Source organism: Monodon monoceros, unplaced genomic scaffold, assembly GCF_005190385.1.
Source record: "Monodon monoceros isolate NGI ecotype Baffin Bay Population unplaced genomic scaffold, NGI_Narwhal_1 Super_Scaffold_4, whole genome shotgun sequence".
NCBI lineage: Eukaryota > Metazoa > Chordata > Mammalia > Artiodactyla > Monodontidae > Monodon > Monodon monoceros.
In genome coordinates this window covers 62,535,914-62,558,095 of record NW_021703781.1, presented here as the reverse complement: position 1 = coordinate 62,558,095, position 22,182 = coordinate 62,535,914, and the positions used below count along the sequence as shown (strand labels likewise).

General features: G+C 43.0%; 1 protein-coding gene across 3 annotated transcripts in view; it reads left to right on the top strand.

Annotated features, from left to right (window-relative positions):
* Window positions 1-6,490: 6,490 nt before the first annotated feature.
* XPNPEP1 (X-prolyl aminopeptidase 1) overlaps window positions 6,491-22,182 on the top strand; it is a 54,795-nt gene continuing 39,103 nt past the window's right edge. The window contains exons 1-4 of one of the 3 annotated variants that reach the window (XM_029245707.1): window positions 6,528-6,593; window positions 7,092-7,214; window positions 14,179-14,267; window positions 19,155-19,279. In XM_029245707.1, the coding sequence (XP_029101540.1) occupies window positions 6,562-6,593; window positions 7,092-7,214; window positions 14,179-14,267; window positions 19,155-19,279 (369 nt within the window). In that variant the 5' untranslated portion in view covers window positions 6,528-6,561. Of the gene's footprint in view, window positions 6,594-7,091; window positions 7,215-14,178; window positions 14,268-19,154; window positions 19,280-22,182 lie in introns of those variants that run through there. The other 2 variants (XM_029245708.1, XM_029245709.1) reach the window with 2 other exon arrangements.

Genomic DNA, 22,182 nt, shown 5'->3' with positions numbered 1-22,182 from the left:
GTGTACAGAGGCCTAGCAGGTAAAACAGAAAAGACAACGTGGTCAAATGGAGGGCTCCCTGTCCCATCTCAAGGGAGTAGCCCCTGCTCCATTCATGCTGGTGTTGCTGAAACAACCAGCAACAAGAAGGAAGGACCAGTGTTGCTAAAGCCAAACTTCTGATCTTCCAGAAGAAGCTGAAGATGTGGATTCTTATTTTTATTTATTTTTTAATGAATTTACAACCTTTTTTTTTGGCTGCTGCGCCACACGGCTTGTGGGATCTTAGTTCCCCCATCAGGGATCAAACCCGGCCCTCGGCAGTGAAAGCATGGAGTCCTAACCACTGGACCACCAGGGAATTCCCAAGATGTGGGTTTTTAAATAGCGAACATCTCCTTTTTAAATGTTGCTGTCTCATTAGAATAAAAAAAGCAACGACCCACAGAATGGGAGAAAACATTTCCAAGTCATATATCTGATGAGGGACTTCCATCTAGAATATATAAAGAATGCTTACAACTCAATAATAATAATCCAACTTAAAAATGGGCAAAGCATCTGAACAGATATTTCTCCATCAAAGATATACAAATGGCCAAAAAAGCACACGAAATGCAGCTCAACATCATTAGCTACCAGGGAAATGCAAATCAAAACCATCACTAGCTACCAGGGAAATGCAAATCAAAACCATTTCATATCCACTAAGATGGCCAGAATCAATAAGAAAAATAATAACGCATGTTGGTGGGGATTTGGAGAAACTGAAATCCTCGTACACTGCTGTTGGGAATGTAAAATGCATAGCCACGTTGGAAAACAGTTCAGCAGTTTCTCAAAAGGTTGAACATAGACTGATCATATGACTCAATATTTCCATAGGTATATAATCATGAGAAACGAAAACATATGTCTACAAAAAAACTTATACATGAATGTTCATAGCAGCATTATTCACAATATCCCCAAAGTGGAAACAACCCATGTGTGCATCAGCTAAAGGATGGATGAACATTATAGGGAATATTATTTGGCAATAAAAAGGAATCAAGTTGATACATACTACACCATAGATAAACCTTGAAAACAATATGCTAAGTGAAAGGGGCCAATCACAAAGGACCATGTATTATGATTCCATTTATATGACATGTCCAGAAGAGGCAAATCTAGAGAGACAGAAAGTGGATTAGTGCTTGCCTAGAATGGAGAGGATGAAGGGAATTGGGGAGTGATGCTAAAGGGTGTAGGTTTCTTTTTGGTGTGATGAAAATGGTCTAAAATTGATTGTGGTGATGGATACACAACTCTATGAATACACTAAAGAACTGCATACTTTAAATAGGTGAATTGTATGGTATGTGAATATATACCCATAAAGCTATTATGAGGAAAGGATACAGTGAGGGCCACACAAAACTTATCTGCCAGGCTGCCAACTTCAAGTCCTCTTATTAAGGCTTGATCAAATGCATAGCAGGTCTGGAAGGGGCTGGTCCAACCCAAATTCTTAGGAAACCAGAGAAGAGGGTGCTCTGCTAGTTCTAAAGTCACATGACTTTTCAGTGGCTGAGCCAGGGCCAGAACTTGTCTCTTGACCTTGACCTCTAGGCCATGCTACCTCTATCCAAAGCCTAGGTTTCAGGGCATAGCCAGGAAGGGACTGTGAGAAGTCAACATCAGGAACAGCTGGATATACTCTCTTTCTTTTGCTACATTTTACAAAGGTCCCTCGAAGACTTCTTGAGAAAGGGATAAAATATGGTAAAAAGGAATCCTCTTTAAGGGAAGAGACAAACATAGTGCTTCCCTGAGTGCTAAGTTTTTTGTATAGCATGGGAGGGTGTGTGTGTTTTAGATTCACTTACTCTGTATGTTTCTGATTCATTTACACTTAGCTCATCAATATGTTGTTTGTGCAAGAAACTTCTGATGTCCAAGAAAACCTCTGGGCCTCCTGAGGTTTTTTTTTGTTTTGAACCAGAGAACTGAACTTTGCCAAGAGTAAATGGAACTCAGATATCAAAGGTCTGAGTTCAGTTTTCATTGAATACAAAGGGTGAGTGGATTCTGAACTGAGCCAAATGCATTCTCCCACCCTTAATTTACGGTACATTGTTTTGGCAGACTCTACAATCCTGAAAGTTGGCTTTTCTTCTCTGATTCCTTTCTAGGGTGTAACCACAAGCCTATCTTTCAGTTAACTTTACAGAAAATAAGACCATATTATAACTATTTATGAGAGCCTCACTCATCACTGTTCCTATAACTATCAATTTTATTAGAACAAATTGAAATGTTTGAAAAGGTTAAAACCATCCTCTGAAGTTTGTAATTTTGTTTGAGAGCTTACAGGAATCTCTCTTTTCTCAGTCCTCTCACCTGGGTGTTTACGAAAAAGGATGTCGCCCTTCGCCGCAGTCCTTGGTCTGGGCATCAACCAGTTATCAAGTTGAATATTGAAGGACTACTATTGCTTGTGGTGCTCAGATTTGAAGGATGAAACAGGCTCCCCATTCTCTCTTCAAAGGTGAAAGGCTCAGAGAAATGATTAGTACTTTGAATTTCTTTTAAATTAAAAAATAAATCTCAAAAAACACAAAGAAGCAGAGCAAAATTAAGATCATCCCAAATTCTGCCAACTTGAGATGAGCATTATTAACATTTTGTGGATCGTTTTCTTTTTATTCTAAAAAATAAATCTATATCAGTATAGACATATTTATATAAGATTATAAAAATGGGATATTACATTGTTTTACAATCTATCAATACTTGTTCCATTTCTTAGTTTAAGATTATCAATATTAATACAATTATATCTACTTCATGCATAAACTCCAGTTGTATAGATGAAACATAATTTACTTAAATGATTCAGCAAGGAGTCTTTTGATTGCAAGTGACAGAAAATCCATATCAAACTGACTTAAACACAAAAGGAAATTTTTTGGTTGACATCTGAAAAGTCTAGTGGGAGATCTGGTTTAAGGCATGGCAGGATTCAGGGATCAAATGATGTTATGAGGTTTCCGCTTCTCTTTCTCTTTGCTCTGCCTTCTGCTGCTTTGGTGCCATCCACATGCTGCACATAGAGGCAGCAGTTCCAGAGTGGATACATCCAGGTTTTTGCCTGGCAAAGGTGAACAAGGCTCTCTTCCAGCACTCACCATGGAAATTTTGTTGCACTGGTCCCAAAGCAATTTCTGAGCCTATCACTGTGGCTTGTGCCTGGAATCCAAGTGTTTCACCAAATAACACAGACTGAGAATGAGAGAGGGAGGGATGGAAGAAAAGATGGGTCCTTAGAGGGAAATAGGAGAAGGGTTACCAGAAGAATAATGGATGAATGTTGTGTGGCCAAAATAACAGTTCTGCAATGCATACTCTTGGACATTTCGAAGTCATCTTGTATTGTTTCCTAGGGCTTTTGTAAAAAACTACCACAAACTAGGTGGCTCAAACAGAAATTTATTGTCTCACAGCTCTGGAGGCTGGAAGTCCAAGATCAGGGTATCCTCAGTGTTGGTTCCTTCTGAGGGCCAGGATGGAAAATCTGTTTCATGGCTCTCTCCTAGCTTCTGGTGGTTTGCTGGCAGTCTTTGGAGTTCTTTGGCTTGTAGATGCATTGCCCTGATTTTTGTTTTCATCTTCACATGGCATTTTCTCTGTGTCCAAATTCCCTCTTTTTATAAGGACATCAGTAATTTGGATTAGGGGTCCACTCTGCCCCAGTACAACCTTATCTTTACTAATTACATCTACAACAACCCTATTTCCAAATAGTGTCACATTTTGAGGTATAGGGGGTTGAGGCTTCAACATATGAATTTTGGGAGGACACAGTTCAACCCATAACATGTTTCCACACAATGTTTCTGGCTACATTTAAAACCCATCCAGTCTGAGTTTGAATGATGAATCCAGTTGCCTCCCGCTTTCCACTGTGTAAACTAGGAGGTTGGATGAGGTGACCTCTAGGGTCCCTTCTATATAACTTAGTGATGATTAAGTGTTTGGGGGCTAGGAATCCATCCTGCTGCCTGAATGTATACAACACTCCAACCACTCACTAGCTTGCGGACTTTGGGCAAGTGACTCAACCACTGTAAATCTGTCTCCTCAAACAGTAAAATGAGGATTACAGTCGTTTGCTCATTGGGTTGTTGTGGGCTAGGCACACAGCACTCAGTAAATGTTAGTGTAACTGTTCCACCTCTTCAAACATGTGATGACTGCAGAGGTAGGAGAAGAGCCTGACATAACCTCAGTGTCCTCACCCTCTGCTGATAATTCGGCTCAATAATTTCTCCCTGAGGTTCTCCTGAACGAGATTCAAGAAGGGGAGGGATGCTTTGTGATCCTGCAAACAGAAATTCAAATCCAGTTCAGAGAACACAAAGTATTTCTCTTTCTCGCCTAAAGCCAGATGCGATAAATCTTGAGCAGCCTCCTCCTAGGCGATGTGATTACGAAATACCTGTTCCCTTTAGGTCCCGCTTATCTGTCTCTCAGACATCTCCTTTTTTTTTCGTACAACTCGATCTTGCCCACCATCTTTTAGATGTGGGCTGGAACCAGTCATTATATTTACATTCTTTTTTTTTTTTTTGGCTCCATAAATTTGGGGAAATGAAGCAGACGGTCTGCTGCTTTACAAGGCGCCACATCTTTTAGTTCTTTTACACTTTTTCTATAGGGTCTAATTTAGCTTGTCTAAATGCTGACTGAATAACAGCTAGAACTCTAAGCTCTTGCAGGCAGCATAACTTACTTGTGATACAGGTGTACCAGGGGTTCACCAAGGTCAAAGCAAGAGGTACAGATCACTTTTAAAAATGTGGTCACTTTTGGGGCTTCCCTGGCGGTGTAGTGGTTGAGAGTCTGCTTGCCGATGCAGGGGACACGGGTTCGTGCCCCGGTCCGGGAAGATCCCACATGCCGTGGAGTGGCTGGGCCCGTGAGCCATAGCCGCTGAGCCTGCGCGTCCGGAGCCACAACAGTGAGAGGCCTGCGTACCGCAAAAAATAAATAAATAAAAATGTGGTCACTTTCATTTAGCAAATATTTCTGAAGTGCTGACTCTGTTCTGGGAGCTGTTCTAAGCACCAGGTCATAACAATGAACAAGAGAGCGACCATCCCTACCCTTGAGTACTGCACATTCTGGGGACATTCACTGATGCAGAAAATATGTAATGAGAACTTACTGCATGTCAGGTATTGTTCATCATTAAACAACACAGATACCATTCCTGCACTGATGGCTATGGTGTGTGTGTGTGTGTGTGTGTGTGTGTGTGTGTGTGAAGTGTGTGTGTGTGTGTGTGTGTGTGTGTGTAAAGTAGGGGGCAGAATACAATACATATAAATACATTTTTTAAATCACGTTAAATGATAATAAGTGCTACAGAAAAAAACTGAGCAGGTTAAGGGGGATTAGGAATGTTGGGGGTGGTTTACAATTTTAAATAGGGTGGTCAGGGTAGATCTGTTGAGAAGGTGATACTTGAGCAAAGATTAGAAGGCAAGGGGAGGGAAAGGTGAGGAAGGGACCCTGGATTTGGGGGGAAGAGCAAGTCCAAGGGCCCTGGGGCATGAGTGTGCCTGGCTTTTTCAAGGAAAGCAAGGAGGTCAGATTCACTGGAGCAGAGCGATCAGTGTGAGAACAGCAGGAAATGGTTAGGGGCAAATCAAGCAGAGATTTTAGCCTGAGTGAAATGAGGAACCATCAGAAAGTGCTAAGCAGAGCAGGGCCAAGATCTCAGACTTCAAAGGACTGAGCTGGCTGCTGTGTTTAGACTAGACTGTGCAGGTGCCCGTGGCATTAGGGAAGCCTGAGCAATCAATCCCAAGGGTGAGAAGGTAGTGACGCTGACCTAGAGGGGGGACAAGTGTGGGTAGTGAGGAGCGGTTGGATTAGGGATCTGTTTTGAAGACATGGCCGACACGATTTTCTGACAGACTGGACGTGGGGTGTAAAAGAGGCAGGGATGACTCCAAGATCTAGCCACTGATTGTTTGGTGGAGCACAGTTTTGTTTTGGTGCATTGGGCCAGGAGTGCCGTTCGGACATTGTAAGTCTGAGGAGCCTATTGGCTATCCAAGTGGAGTGTGCAGCGGGATTTTGCCTGTATAAGTGATCTGGGGGATATAGTAAAGCTTCAGGAAGTGAGGTCGTGCTGAGGTACTTCCAGAACCGGCCACGTCCTCCTAAAAGCTAGAACATCCCTGAAGGGCAGCTCATCGCGCCGCAGCCCCTTCAGCCGACAAAGCCCCTCTTTTTCCTGCTTGGGGAATGGCGAGAAAAATGAACAGAACTAACGCGCCGCAGCACAGCCTCCACCCTCTCGCTCGCCGCAAGGAAAGACGCGATGCGGGTTGCGATGGGAACGCAGACGGGTCCCGGGGGGTGGGGCGGTCTGGAGGGCGGGTGGGCGGGTGCCTGAGGGTGGGCGGGGCCGCGGCGCGGGCGTACGTCACAGAGGCGGGCGAGGCCGGCCTCCTTCCGTCTCGCAGGTCCACGGGAGATCAGCTGGTCTGCGCTGCTGTGACGTGGGCCGGGGTACGTCACCGCCGAATGGCAGCCTCCAGAAAGGCACCGCGAGTAAGGTGAGGGCACTCTGCCGCGGAGCCGGTGTCCGGGCAGCGCGCGCCACCCCCGGCCCCGAGCGCGCATGTTGCACTCTGGAGGGCAGGGACGAGCGGGTGAGGGGCGGTGGGCTGCCCACCGCAGTCGGGCGCCGGCCGGGGCTGACCGGAGCCCCGCGAGCGAGGCCACGGGGAGGGAGCCATGCAGCCGGGCAAGTTCCGGTTCGTTTCCGGCGGGGTCGGGGGCATCCCCGGGCAGCCCGAGCCGGGTCCCCGGACAAGTGTGTGTGCGGAGCTGCGGCGCTCGGCCTGAGGGGGCGGTGGCCATCGCAGCCCCTTCCCCGGCCCGGCCAGAGGCCCCGCTGTGGCAGGAAGTTGACCCCTCCTGGCCCCTCCCGGGGTTCGGGGAGGCGGGCGAGCCCCTGCCCTCGCCCCTCTACCCTGGGAATCTAATTCTCAAATTACAGTATGACAGTATGACACCTTCAGTTCGTCTTCCTGATCTGTCACCGCCACTAGGATCGGCAGCCGCGGCCCTTCCCACCTAGATGGTTTCAGAGGCTGTGTACGGGAATACTTGGGCATAATCTCCAGGAAAATCCCACCAGTAACCTGCCCTGGGTTCTCCCTGGATTCAGGGAGGTGAGAAGGATAATCCTCTGGTTTCACATTAAACGGCTTTCAGCCTGTGCTTCCGCCACAACCAGGGTATACTTACCAGAGCAGCTGACAAAATGGGAGACTGAGAGATACGTTGAGATGTCACAAAGGCCAGAAGCCAAACTCCCTGGCAATCCACACGGGATCAGCTGTCCTCTGAACAGTTGCAACTTGAATGAAGAGGCTGGACAGCATGACCAGACTCACTTGCTGAACACAGACCATGGCTTGTGCTTGTGTTTGTGAGTGGACAGATCCCAAGCTGACCTTGACCTGGACTTGGCCTTGCCACAGCATGTTGGGGATGAGTAGAGGACCTGCCCGCTCGGTGAAAGGGTGTCTGATGTGCGGCTAACCTGCATGGGGAAGGAGCTGCCTATGTGTTGAGTGCTGGAAGTGGGGTCAGGCAAGTGGATAATGAGTTCTCTTTCTAGAAACTTATAGGCCGAGAAGTAGCCTTTGATGACCAAGTTGGTCTTTGCTGGATTCATAGAATCACAACATTTTAAAGGTAGAAGGGTCTTTCAGTATCAGCTGAGAGAGCCTCCTTACCTCACACAAGAGGCAATTGAGAGGCTGAGAGAAGGGAGGCCATTTGCCCCAGGCACCTCCCCTAATGGCAGAATTTGAGTGCCATTCAGTGTAAACATGACTTAGTTTAGGTGATGGAAACTAAACTCAAATGGACTTACGTAAGGGGGTGAGCTGGCTTCTAGTGCAGCTGAGCCGACGATACCACACTGGCATCAGATTTGGCTTCTTTCTTACACCTCTTGGCTCTGATTTCTTCAGTGTTGGCTTCATTCTCAGGCAGACTTTCTCCTTTGGCCGGTTATGACAGTTCTAGTCTGACAGCCCCTGCAGAAATAGAGCCCTTTTACCCAATGGTTGGAGCAGAAATTCCAGATCTGATCCTCGCTGGACTGATTTGATCCTAATGTCCATCCCTGAACCGATCATTGTGATTTGGAGGGATGGAATGAGCAGGTCTGGGTCCCAGTACTTGGTGGGTGAGTGGGTGAGACTCATTCCAGCTCTGTGGACTGAAAGTGGAGAAGAGACGTTCTCAGAAGGAAAACCTAGGTGCTCTGATCAAAAGAAGGAGGGTTGGATTCTGGGTAGGCAAAATAACATTGCCCACTTCTTCATCCTAGAACTTGTTCCATTCTCCCCTTGTCTCACCTCACAGGGCATGATTGAGCATTTTGGTCCTTGTTTTGCCCCATCCTGAATGATATACATGTACGATTCTCATCATGGACTGGGGGAAGGGGGAGGGTAACAACACTGCGGGGAGTTCTTTTAAAAGAGAGATGGAGAAAAATGTGCCATAACCATCTTATAAAAAGATTGAATAGGAAGTTCTCTGCATGCTTCTTTCTTCTTACCCATCTCATGGCACATCATGACACTGAGAAGGTGTAGACTGAAGAAGTCCTGGGCAGGAGAAGGGCACTGAGCTGGAGGTTGGCAGGCCTGGACTCCAGTTCTAGCTGTGTCATCCTATAGCCCCGAGGCCTTGAGCAAATTGTGTGATCTCTGTTTCTCAGTTTCTTTCTAGAGGGGGGAGCTGAGCTGGATCATCCCTGAGGTATATTCTAGCTCTAACATTTAATGATAGCCCTGCTTTGACTGAGAGTCTGAGAATGTGTCTGTCCAAGTAAGTGAAGGGTAGATGGATCTTGGACTCTACAGAGACCAGGGTATGACAGGAGCATGACCATTTTAATGTTTAGCTGCTTTGTGGCTTGTTTGATCCTTACAGGCAGGTGGAGGTGGTGATGCTGACAGAGAGAGCTTAAACTCAAGTTCTCTGTGAGCATCAGCTGTCAGACCTGATTTCTGGTCTTGGCTTTGCAGCTCCTGATGTGTATGGCCTGTGGCAAGTTATCTTTGTTTCTTCTCTTGTGAAGTGAATGAATAGGGCTACTTCTGAATAACCTCCCTCCAGCTCTCTTGTCCTGTGTCTGAACCAGTCACTGGCACCAGTTAAATTTGAATAGATAGAGAAATTGACTTCCTTGGCTCACCATCTTGTAAATGTGCCTATGAAGTCAAGGGAGATCAGGTGAGAATGTGACTTGTCCGAGAAAAGGAGGTTTCTTACTTTGTAAAATATAACCGCTTTATTGAGATATAATTCATGTACCACACAATTCACCTATTAAAAAGTACAATTAAGTGGTTTTGAGAATATTCCCAGAGTTGTACAACCATTACCACGGTCAATTTTTAGAACATTTTAATCCTCCACAGAAGAAACCCTGTACACATTGCAGTCACTCCTCATTTCCCCAACTCCACCGCTGCCCTAGGCAACCATTAATCTACTTTCTGTCTCTATGGATTTGCCCATTCTGGACACTGAATATGGAATCAAACAATATATGGTCTAATTTGACTGGCTTTTTTCACTTAGCATAAAATGTGTTCCAGGTTTACTGTGATGTAGCATGTATCAGTAATTATTCTTTTTTATTGCCAAATAATATTCCATTGTGTGTTTAGACCACTTTTATTTATCCATCAATTGATGGATGTTTGGGTTGTTTCTACTTTTTGGCCATTATGAATAATGCTGCTATGAACATTTGTGTGTAAGCTTTTTTTTTTTTTTCCATTTTGGGCATTTTAACATGGAGACAAAAGTGGTAACAATAGCAAAGCAAAAAAAAATAATAAAAAAAGACCAATATTTAACTTTCCCATCACCCAAGTCTCACACTGAAGTTCTATTCCCGTGTCCCCCATAAGCACTACTGAACTAAAAAATCTATTTTAAAGCATCCAAACCAGTCCAGACCCTCTCAAAACCAAGAGCCCCAGCCAGAGCTGTCGTCTCTCTTGGGTCCAAGCGAGAGGAGGGTTCCGGGAAAGGCACCTCATAACTCACGCAGTGCGACGCCGGGGACGGGTTCAGGCACAGGGCACTTGGCGGGGAACCGGGGTGGCAGTCACAGCCTCTGTGCTGACATGCAGGGAAGGGGACTTCTTCTGTGATCCCAACTATTTGGTTACACAGCCAAGCAAACGTGACTAGAGAGTTGGGTTAGCGGAACAGGAACCCGGGCCTCAGAAACAGACCAGGCCGCTTTCAGCAGGATCCAGTGGGGGGAAGGGGGTTGGAATACAGACAGAAGCACAAAGGCAATAAAGGCTGATTGTGTGTAAGCTTTTATGTGGACTTAGTTTTCTTCGGTATGCACTTAGGAGTGGAATTGCTGGGTCATAGGCTAACTCTGTATTTAATCTTTTCAGGAATGCTAGACAATTTTCCAAAGCTATTATACCATTTTACATTCCCACCAGCAATGTCTGGGTGTCCCAATTTTTCCACATCCTTGCCCATACTTGTTACTGTCTGTTTTTTTTTGTTTGTTTGTTTTTAATTATAATCTTCCTAGTGGATGTGAAGTGGTATCTCATTGTGGTTTTGATTTGCATTTCCCTAATGAATGATGATGTTGAAAATATTTTCATGTGATTATTGGCCATTTGTATATCTTCTTAGGAGAAATATCTATTAAAGCCTTTGACCATTTAAAAATTGTAATATTTGTCTTTTTATTTTTGAGTTGTAATAGTTATATACTCTGGATACTAGAATCTTATCATATATATGAGTTGCAAATATTTTCTCATTTTATGGGTTGTCTTTTCACTTTCTTTATGGTATCCTTTGAAGCATAAAAGTCTTTAATTTAGTGAAGTCCAGTCTATTTTTGTTTTGGGGCATGTGCTTTTGATGTCATATCTAAGAAATCATTGCCTAATTCAAGGTCAGGCAGATTTATGCCTGTGTTTTCTTCTAAAAAAACATTTATGTCTGTGTGATCCATTTTGAGTTAAGTTTTGTATATAGTGTGAGGGTAGATGGTCAGCTTGGTTCTTTTACATGTGAATATCCAGGTGTCCCATCATCATTTGTTGAAGAGACTATAGTTTTCTCCATTGAATGGTACCCTTGTAAAAAATTGGCAGTAAATGTGACAGTTTATTTCTGAATTCCATTTCATTGATCTATAAGTCTGTCCTTTTGCCAGTACCACACTGTCTTGATTACTGTAGGTTTATTCGTTTTGAAATCAGGAAGGGTGAATCCTTCAACTTTGTTCTTTTTCATGATTGTTTTGGTTATTCTGGATTCCTTGCATTTCCGTATGAATTTAGGATCTGCTTGTAAATTTCTACATAGAAGCCAGCCAGAATTGGATAGGAATTGCATTGAATCTGTAGATTATTTGGGGGAGTATTGCCATTTTAACAATATTGTCTTCCAACCCATGAACATGGAAAGTCTTTCCATTTATTTAGGTCTTCTTTAATTTCTTTCAAAATGCTTTGTAGTTTTCAGAGTATAGGTTTTTTACCTCTTTTGTTAAATTTATTCCTAGGTATTTATTGGTTTGATGCTGTCATAAATGAACTTAATTTCATTTTTGCATTGTCAATTGCAAGTATGTAGAAATACAACTGATTTTTGTATATTGATTTAATATACTGCATTCTTCTTCTTCTTCTTCTTTTATTGGCCACGTTACATGACATGCAGGATCTTAGTTCCCCAACCAGGGATCGAACCCGTGCCCCTGCAGTGGAAGCGTGGAGTCCTAACCACTGGACCACCAGGGAATGCTCTGTATCCTGCATTCTTGATGAGCTTGTTTGCTAGTTCTGATTTTTTGTGTGGATTCTTTAGGATTTTCTATATTGAAGATAATGCCATTTGCAGTAGAGATAGTTTTACTTCTTTTTTGCTAATCTGGATGGCTTTTGTTTTAGTTTCTTGCCTTATTGCCCTGGATAGGACCTCCAGCACAATCTTGACTAGAGGTAGCAAGAGTGGACATCTCTATTTTGTTCCTGATCTTAGGGAGAAAGCATTCAGCCTTTTGACATTAAGGTTGATGTTAGCCATGGCTTTTGTAGTATTCTTGATCAGACTGAGGAACTTCTCCTTTTCTAGTTTGTTGAGTATTTTCATCATGAAGGGGTGTTGGATTTTGTCAAATGCTTTTTCTGTGTTTATTGAGATGATGATGTTGTTTTTGCTCTTTATTCTATTGACATTGTGTATTACATTAATTTTTATATGTTGAACCAATCTTGAATACCTGGGATAAATTCCCCTTGGTGATGGTGTGTGATCCTTTTATATCTTACTGGATTCAGTTTGCTAGTATTTTGTTGAGGATATTTGCATTTATATTTATAAGAAATATTTAGGTACCTTACTTTTTAATGAAAGAATATACGGTTCCCCCAGTAAAGGACACCTCATTCTGTCCAAGGAAATTAAAGTAGCAGCCATCTAAGAGCAGGCCTGGAGTGACTGGTGAAAATGCCTGGCTGTGTGGTGCTCTAAGCACGTACAAGTGTGGTAAAGTTAAAACTGTTTTTAAGTTCATAGCTGAATAAAATCTAAAACCCTTTCTATAGCCAACAACAGGCTCCTTGGTGCCTCTGATCTTGTCTCCTCACCACTTACCTCCCTGTCCTCCAACACACACATCAATACCACACTGGCCTCCTTGCTTTCCTTCAGGTATACCATGCGTTAGGGCCCTTGCACTTGCTGTTCCCCTTTTCTGGAGTGTTCTTCCCCTAGACATCCACATGGCTCCATCCCTCACTTTTTTTTAGGTCTCTGCTAAAATGTCATCTGTTAGTAAAGAGGCCTTGCCTGGCAACCCCATCTAAAATAACCTTTCCTCTTACCTCTCTGACACTGTCTTCCCCTTGCCCTGCTTGACTTTTTTTCATAGAACACATACTCACTGCCTGTTAGGCTGTTTTCTTGTGTCTGTTGCCTCTCCTCCTATATCCTCCCCTTCTAGGATCCTCCTGCTTTCCCCTGCCCCACCATGTAAACCTCTTGAGGTCAGAGATGTTCTCTGTTTTGTTCACTGTTGTGTCTAGAATAGGGCCTGGATTATAGAAGATTTTCAGTAATTCAGTAAATATTTGTTGACTGAATGGGCTTGAAAGAAAGAGAAATCCTCAGGTGCCAGAAATGTAGGGGAGCTTAAAGCCTGCATGGCATCTGGTAAACTGAGCCTTGAGGGATTATACATGCTGTAGGCCTTCGTAGTTGGGGTCCACAGCACCAGAGTATCCTTGTATGAGGACAGGACACTTGTATGTAAATCTCCTTGCTGAGAAGTTAAAGTGAAAATTAATCTCAGAAGCAAACAGCAGTGACAGCAGTGCTTGTACAATCCAGGATATATACATATCCTGAGGGATTATACACGCTGTAGGCCTTCGTAGTTGGGGTCCACGGCACCAGACTATCCTTGTATGAGGACAGGACACTTGTATGTAAATCTCCTTGCTAAGAAGTTAAAGTGAAAATTAATCTCAGAAGCAAACAACAGTGACAGTAGTGCTTGTACAATCCAGGATACGTCTCATTCTCATAGATAAAATAGTCTGTAAGAAAAAGAATGACCCACCAAGAGGGAGCCAGCAGACGGAGCAAACTTGAGGATTATTATTCCAAGACCTTCTAATGGAGGGTCTGAAATGAATTTTAAAATAAGGGCCCCAAATAATTAAAGCTAAGAGAAGGAATAGAAACCATAGTGAAGGAATATGACACCATGAAGAAAGGACAGGCAAATTTGAAAAAGAACCAAATAGAACTGTACATGTGAAAAATATAGTCATTGCAAATAAAATATTTTTAGACTAGTTAAACAGGAGATTAGACATAGCTGAAGAGAAATCATGAATTAGAGATTGAGACTGAGAAGGTTTACCTGCCAATGGTCTTGTTGTATCTGCAAGTTTTATCTGAAACTTATTTCATCACTGATACTGGGGTGAGAGTTCTTCTGACTCACGAAGGAAAACGGCTAAGTCAAGTTGATGTTCCTCTCTGACTAAGCCTTGCCACGGTTACTAAGGTCAAAGTCTGCAATATCCTGTTCTTTCTCTTCCTTAGGGCAAACTACCAGGATTTTCAGCTGAAAAATCTAAGAATAATTGAACCTAACGAGGCGACACGCTCAGGAGACCCAGGTGTAGAAACAGGTAATAATTTTGTCTGTTACTGAGATGGAACATCTCAAAAGGATTTTGGGTTCCCTCACCCCAACACCAAATTGGGAGAGAAGAGAGGGTAAGGGATTAATAATTGATCATGCGTGGGGATGAAGGGATATATATCTGGAAATTAAAAACCATTTTGTCTTTTGGTTTCCCGGGTTGTTGGTTATTGTTTTTATGTGTGTGTGGGTGTATAGCTATTTTTCAGTAGAAAGTTAGAGTTATGGTTTTTGCATTTCCTGTTCTTGGGATGGTGGTGATGGTGGTGGTAGTGGTAGAGACAGGTTGTTATTGAAAAAGTCCTATTCTGATTTTTCTAATTTCTAATGTAATCCTTTATTGACCACCTTAGAGATTAGCTTTCAGTTTTCATCATAAGACTATGAAATAAGAAACGTTTATGGCGTATTATTGTGCTTTTTAAATTGAATGGGCATTCAGGAAAATCTTTTTGGGAAAATTTTCTGGAACCGTATCCTCTTCCCAGAACTGGTTAGTTATATTATTGGGTTGCCAGAAACCTGAATTCTGAAAAGTGGTGTATTTCTATATTTCTGGCCCATGTAAACTGGTGCTTTTCTGTGGGCTACCCAGGAGAACTATAGTGTTTCCTTCTAGTTGACTGAAAAAATCAATCCCGTGAAGCACATTAGAAACCATAACGGATCTTTCTTTGGAAGGTCAATGCTGCAGCTACATCCAGTTTTAGGTCCTTTTTCTTTAAAAATGTAGATGTATCCAACACATTTGGGGCCCTGTTAGGAGGGAGGAGAGGAAGGAATGGGAAAAAGAGGAAGTAGGAAAGGGAAAAGTGATAGAATAATTGAATTTAGAGTTTGAAGAGAACTTACCTTTCTTTTTATTACATATGAAGAAATAGAGGTTCAGGGAGCTTCAGTTGTCTGAGGTTGTAAATCCCAGCTGGAAACTGGAAGGCTTCAGTTGTCTGAGGTTGTAAATCCCAGCTGGAAACTGGAGCCCACTTGTTTCGATTCCTTTGGTCTCAGAATGCTTTAAGAGAGCCTCTGTTATGTCCCCTAGATAATATGATCTAATAGAGCGTGGGCTTGGTGATTGGCTAGAGCTTGGGTCCTGGTCCTGATGACCCAGCTGATTTGGGCAAGGATTTAACTCCTGTTTTTTTATCTGTAAAATGGGAATAGTGAAATCTCCCTGGGGGGGATTATTGTGAGAATTAACCACTAATGTATGTAAAGCCCTTGGCCCTTGCTCAGCAGTGGGACAGAGAAACAGACCACCATCTCTAAAGCTATGGATGCTGAAAAAGCAGCTTGGCATCTGTACAAACGTTAAGATGCTGAAATTGGAGTAAACTAGTCCCTTCTCTTCTTATAACAAGGCATGGAGGAATCCCAGCTGGTGCTTCAGATTCAGATTCAAATAATATTTCTTGAGCTTCTACAATGTATCAGATGCTGTGCATGGAGCTTTCACACATGCTGTCATGTTAAATTCTCCTAGCCACCCAGTGAGGTAAATAGGGTGTGCTCTTCATGTACTTCCAAGCAGTGAAAAGTCTTTTGTTTGTGATAAAGGCTGAGGGTTTAGGAGCTTATGTCTAAAAGCAGACCCACATATGCAAGAGACTTTCAAATGAGTCATTCTTTTTAAAGCATGATTTAAAAATGCCTGGCAATGTATGGGCTAATTTTACATCATGGCCTAGGTTTGTTGTTCTTGGCTCCCCGCTTCCCTGCACACCCTGATTAGCTCTTGGCTGCTTCTAACATTTCTGAAAAGTAATGAGATATGGAATGAGCAGATGCTATTATACAGCATCTTCTAGGATCCTAGCTTTCTTTCACTGAAGATTCATTACTGTTATGCTGAGTCTGAAAAGATCATAGACACAAAGTTGTGATATTCATTCAGCCATCTTTGAGTGAGTGTATGCATATGTTAGGTGCTTGGCTAGATACGTGGATTCAGAGATGAAGATGACATGGTCTCTGCCTTAAGGAGAAGCAATATATACACCTAATGCACCATTTATCACGTTGCTTTCATAGTTAGTTAATTGTGTATCTACCTCTAGTAATTGCACACACAACATTTACTATATCAGGCCCTGTTTCTAAGTGCTTAGTATATAGTAGCCCATTTAATCCTCATAAAAGTTACCCTATGAGGATCACCAGCCATAATTTTCACCTCCGCCATCTTGACTCATTTCAACTGCTGCCACCTCAGTGGCTGGGTCTTATAATTATACCTGCTTTGTCTCCTCCTCAGCTCTCGCTGCTCACCCATTCAGTCACTTTTAAGGCCTGTTGGCCTGTGGCCACCTCTCCCTCAGCCACCTTTGCCCATTGTATCCTCCTCCTTGATAGGTGCTTCCACTGCCACAGCCCATTCGTTACCTCAGCCACTGCCCCTTATCACATCTTTTTTTTTTAACATCTTTATTGGGGTATAATTGCTTTACAATGGTGTGTTAGTTTCTGCTTTATAACAAAGGGAATCAATTATACATATACTATGTTCCCATATCTCTTCCCTCTTGCGTCTCCCTCCCTCCCACCCTCCCTATCCCACCCCTCCAGGCGGTCACAAAGCACCGAGCTGATATCCCTGTGCTATGCGGCTGCTTCCCACCCCTTATCACATCTTATCTGTTAGTTGTGGTATTGGGAGTTCTTTCATTGGGTCTGATATAGGTGACAAGTGGCTGCATCAGACTCAGGACACTGACCAAATATGAAGGGCATGAAGGATGAGGAAGGAAGGCGCAGGGGAAATGTTGATAGTGGTGAGGGGGGCAGGTGGCATTGTGGAGGGAAGTGCGAAGATGCCACTGTAGTGGAGTGAAACTGAGGTTGCTGGTGATTCTGGGGAGGCCAGTCAAGAGGAGGAATGTAATGATGAGGCAAGAGATGGTGATGAAGGTCAGAATGTGGTGTTGAGGAGGCCGGTTGTGGTGACCAGGAAGCAGAGGATGTCTTTGATCGGCTCCATTTTGCCTTTGATGGTTTTCAGTTTGTAATTGAGGATTTTGTGCTTGCCATTAGTTCTGTTGACTTCATTGATCAAGTCAGTAACAAAATATCGATCCATACTACAGTCAGTGCTATAAACACCCAGTCAGTGCCATCAAAATCTGTTAAGTCAGGATGTGCCCAAATAGAAGCCAAATTCTATGAGGAAATTAATGATCTTGAAAGAAAATATACTGGCTGCTGTCATATAGTTGCTTTTTAAAATTCCAGATGCTCAGACTGTACTCCAGACTAATTAAATAAGTTCCCCAGGTAGTTCTTATGTGCAGCCAAGGTTGGAATACTGCTCCAAAGGATGTCTACGTTTTTGCTTGACTTTTAAAAATGTTAAATTGCTCAGAAATATGGTTCGGAAACACAGATTTATTCTGAAGCTCCTGAAAGACGTCATAATAACGTTTTCAGATGCTGGCAAGCTTATGAGGTCATAATAGGCTTCATTTTGAACCCAATGGAGGTATTGACATATAAATTTAGGTCAGATTAGATACTTCTGATCCCTCTTTTTCAAGTACATGAGAAATTATAGGCTCAGTAGGTCAGACAAAAGGAAAGGATGTCCCTCTGAAAAGTATTCAGAAGCATCTGTAATGCAGGGATCATGGACATGTTTGAATCATGAATAGGACCATTTCCATTGTCTCTCTCTTTGAGCACTTCTGTCTTTTGGAGACTTCTGAGTGGGAGCCCTGAGGCCAGCAGCTGAAGCTGCCCTTGCAGATTATGAATAAAATGGAGCACTTTTTCAGTGAGTCCCAAGAGTAGTAGTATGGTACCTCGTAGGGGAATCTGTTGGAGATAACCATAAAGACTGAGGCTTTTATAGCCTAAGGTGCTGGTGATGATGGAGAAGCAGCAGATAAAAATGCTAAAGAAAAAAACCAAAAAAAGGATCTATACCTAGCAGAGTACAAGCCACAGTGAGCCAGGGTGTAAATTCTTGAGGATAACCTGTAGTACAATAGCCTCAACGTATATTACTTACAGCATTGTACATTAGGATGTTTTTGGTTAAGTCAGGTATTTTTTATTTGTTTAAAAAATGGGTTGGCAAAATCCAAAAGTCTGACAACACCAAATGGTGGCTAGGATGTGGACCAGCAGGAACTTGCATTCATTAATGGTGGGAATGCAAAATGGTACAACCACTTTAGAAGACATTTTGGTAGTTTCTTGCAAAACCAAATATACTCTTACCATGTGATCCAGCAATTATGTTCCTTGGTATTTATCCAAAGGAATTGAAAACTTATGTCTACAGAAAAACCTGCAACATGGATGTTTTATTTTTATTCATAATCACCAAAACTTGGGAGCAACCAAGGTGTCCTTCAGTTTGTGAATGAATAAACAAACTGTGGTACATCCAGACAATGGAATATTATTCAGCAATGAAAAGAGATGAGCTATTAATCCATGAAGAGACATGGAGGAATCTTAAATGCATATTGCTAAGTGAAAGAAGCCTATCTGAAAAGGCTATATACTGTAAGATTACAACAATATGACTTTCTGGAAAAGGCAAAACTATGGAGACAGTAAAAAGATTAGTCATTCCAATGGATTGCGGGGAGGGGAAAGAAGGATGAATAGACTGAGCAGAGAGGATTTTTAGGGCAATGAAAACTATTAAACTATTAAATCATAATGATGGATACGTGTCATTATACATTTGTCAAAACCCATAGAGTATACAGCACCAACAGTGAACCCTAATGTAAACTGTGGACTTCGGGGGATCATGATGTGTCAATATAGATCATCAGTTATGACAAATGTACCACTCTGGTACTTAACTAGTCATTGAGTGGCGTGGAGCAGTCTGGTTTTGGTACAAACTCTCCTGTTGTTGCAGACAGCAGAATGGCTCCAAAGGTAACTTCGGAGCTGCTTCGGCAGCTGAGACAAGCCATGAGGAACCTGGAGTATGTGACAGAACCAATCCAGGCCTACATCATCCCGTCGGGAGATGCCCACCAGGTACTGAGTGGAGATGGGCTGGTGATGGAACTCGTCAGCCCCTCGTTTCTTTTTATTCCTTTCCCTCAGCCCCAATGTGTTTGTAGGATTCAAGTTGTCAACCTACATCTAAGCATGTTCTCCAGGGCTAGGCACAGGGACCTGTGTCCAGTAGAGTCTCACTGAATGCTTATTGATTTGGCCCTGGCTTCCTTATTTCCAGTGTATATAGCTAGCTTTCAATAAATTGTGGAAGAATTAGGAGATAAACGAAGGGGCAGAAGTCTGGACCTCTCTGTTGCTGATGCACTTTACCCCATCTCCTTTGCCACACCATGTCCCCAGCAGAATTGTCTGTCCTACCTCCCTTCTCCCCATCCAGACTATCCTGTCCCACTGGCACAGCCAGAAGGGCAGCCAGAAATTCATCCTGGATCTCCACTCTAGCAGGTTTTAGGGATGATTCTGTATATTACCCCCGTCATCCCCCCAGCCACCGCCTTTGGTGGAAGCATTTCAATAAGTGCCCTCTATATCTGAGAACACGAGTGATTTAATTATGGGAGAGTCGGGTTTAGAGAGGTGGAGACTGCATGTGATGGGCCTGAAAAGCAGAGGACGAAAGGATTCTAGGATTTACTTTTTTAGCTCATTGAGTCAGCAGGTGTTTGGATGCCTACACCATGGTCATGGTACTGCAGGGTTACAAAGACGAATTTAAGTTTGAATTCCTGCCCTCCCTGTGTTTACGGTTTAGTAGAGACCTGAGATGGTATACAAAGTGCTATTCTTCCATAGGGTCACCTACACATATACTTTTTATAGCCTTTGTTTATGTGCACTGCCTTAGGTATGGTACATGACACAAAGATGAGAATGGTCCTGGTCTCAAGAAGCAGGCAGTTTAGTGATGGAGTTAAGATATGCATACACATGTCTATATTGCAAGGTGGAATGTGGATGTTACATCAAGAAAATCTGGGCAGAGGGCTGTGAATGTTTGAGGGTAAGAGGGGAGGGTGATGGAAGGCTTCATGGGCACGGGAGGCATGTGAACTTGGCCTTGAAGGACGCATAGAGTTGGGTAAATAGAGAAGGGGGAAGGGATTCTAGATAGAAGGATTAGTAGGAGCAAAGGCAGAGAAGCAGGGAAGCTTAGAGTGCTTTTCAGAAACAAGGTGGTAAGTTCCTCTGGCAAAAGCCTAAGGAAGTAAAAAGCAATAGTCAGAAATACTGGTGTTCTAGAATTCTTTAGTTGCAGGCAATAGAAACCACCTTGAAGTACTTTGAGCAATAAAAATACTGCTTTATAAGGATTTAGGGGCAGGGCCACTGCACTGGCACAACTCCGGGTTGTGAATGGTACTCTCTGGAGTTATCCCTCAGGTAGGATGTCCCATGGAACCTGAAGGCAGGGTGCAGCTGGCCCCCTAGGAGGACTGGAATGGGAGGGGTTTCAGCTCTTGCTGCAGATAAGTTTCTTTCTGTCTCAGGCAACAAGGTAGATAGTGAATAGATGGCCACCCCACAGTTTCTGCATATATATCTCTTTATCTGTTACTTTCAAGATACCAGATTGAGCCAGAACCTTAATTCCAAATCCAGAGTCCTGGGTGAGAACTTGATCGGTGTAGTAGCTTGGTGTTTACCCTTGGTCACTGTGAGTGTATAAGTACGTGTGTGTGCGTGTGTGTGTGTGTGTGTGCGTGCTCACATGTGAGATCACGTGTGGCACTGACATGACTGATGAGGGTCTGACATGATGGAGGGGGTGGCAGATAAGGGTATTACTGTAAGCTGAAGCTAAGTTCCCCAAAGAGGTCCACTCTAGCTGACCTCCTTTCTGCCCCTCCTCCAACGGTGGCAAACCATATTGTCGTGACAATATCAGGCCAGTGTTAACCTGGGGACAGCATCAAGATTGGACCCCTGCTTGGAGGCACAGGAGATTTCCTGGCCTCAGGAGCAAATGAAGGGCTGAAATGAATAACCAAAGGGATTGGACAGTTTGAGGCAACAGCACGACATTCAGGATATTTTGATGTTTAGAACAGAATTTCCCAAACCATATTCTACAGCATTCCTGTTGTGTTTTGTAAGGTGTTCTGCAAAAAATGTAGTCAGGGGTCAAGAAAATAGTGAAATGAGCTGAACAGTTCCTTTTTTTTTTATTGTGGTAAAAAAACTTAACATTTAACTATTTTTCACACCACTGTACAATGCATCAGTGTTAACTGTGTACACATAATTGTACAGCAGATCTCTAGAACTTTTTCGTCTTCCAAACCTGAAACTACAGCCACTGAACACCTCTCCCTGTCCCTGCCGACTGCCATCCTACTTTCTAAGAATTTGACCACCTTAGGTGCCTCATCTAAGTGGAATCATGCAATATTGTCTTTTGGTAACTGGCTTATTTCACTTAGTGTAATGTCCTCAAGATTCATCCATGTTGTAGCTTATGACGGGATTTCCTTCTTTTTTAAGGCTAAATAATAATCCATTGTATGTATATACTACATTTTCTTTATTCATTTGTTTATGAACATTCAGGTTGCTTCCACCTCTTGGCTCTTGTGAATAATGCTGCACTGAACATGGATCTGTAAATGTGTGAGCTCTTGTTCAGTTCTTTTGGATATATACCTGAAGTGGGATTGCTGGATCCTATAGTAATTCTATTTTTAATTTTTTCAGGAACCTCCATACTGTTTCCCATGGTGGCCATGCCATTTTACATTTACCCCAACAGCGTACAAGAATTCCAATTTCTTTACATCCTTGCCGACACTTGTTATTTCTTTTTTTTGATGGTGGTGTCCTAATGGATATGAGGTAATATGTCGTGGTTTTGACTTGTATTTCCCTGGTGATTAGTGATGTTGAGCATCCTTTCATGTGCTTGTTGGCCATTTGTGTATCTT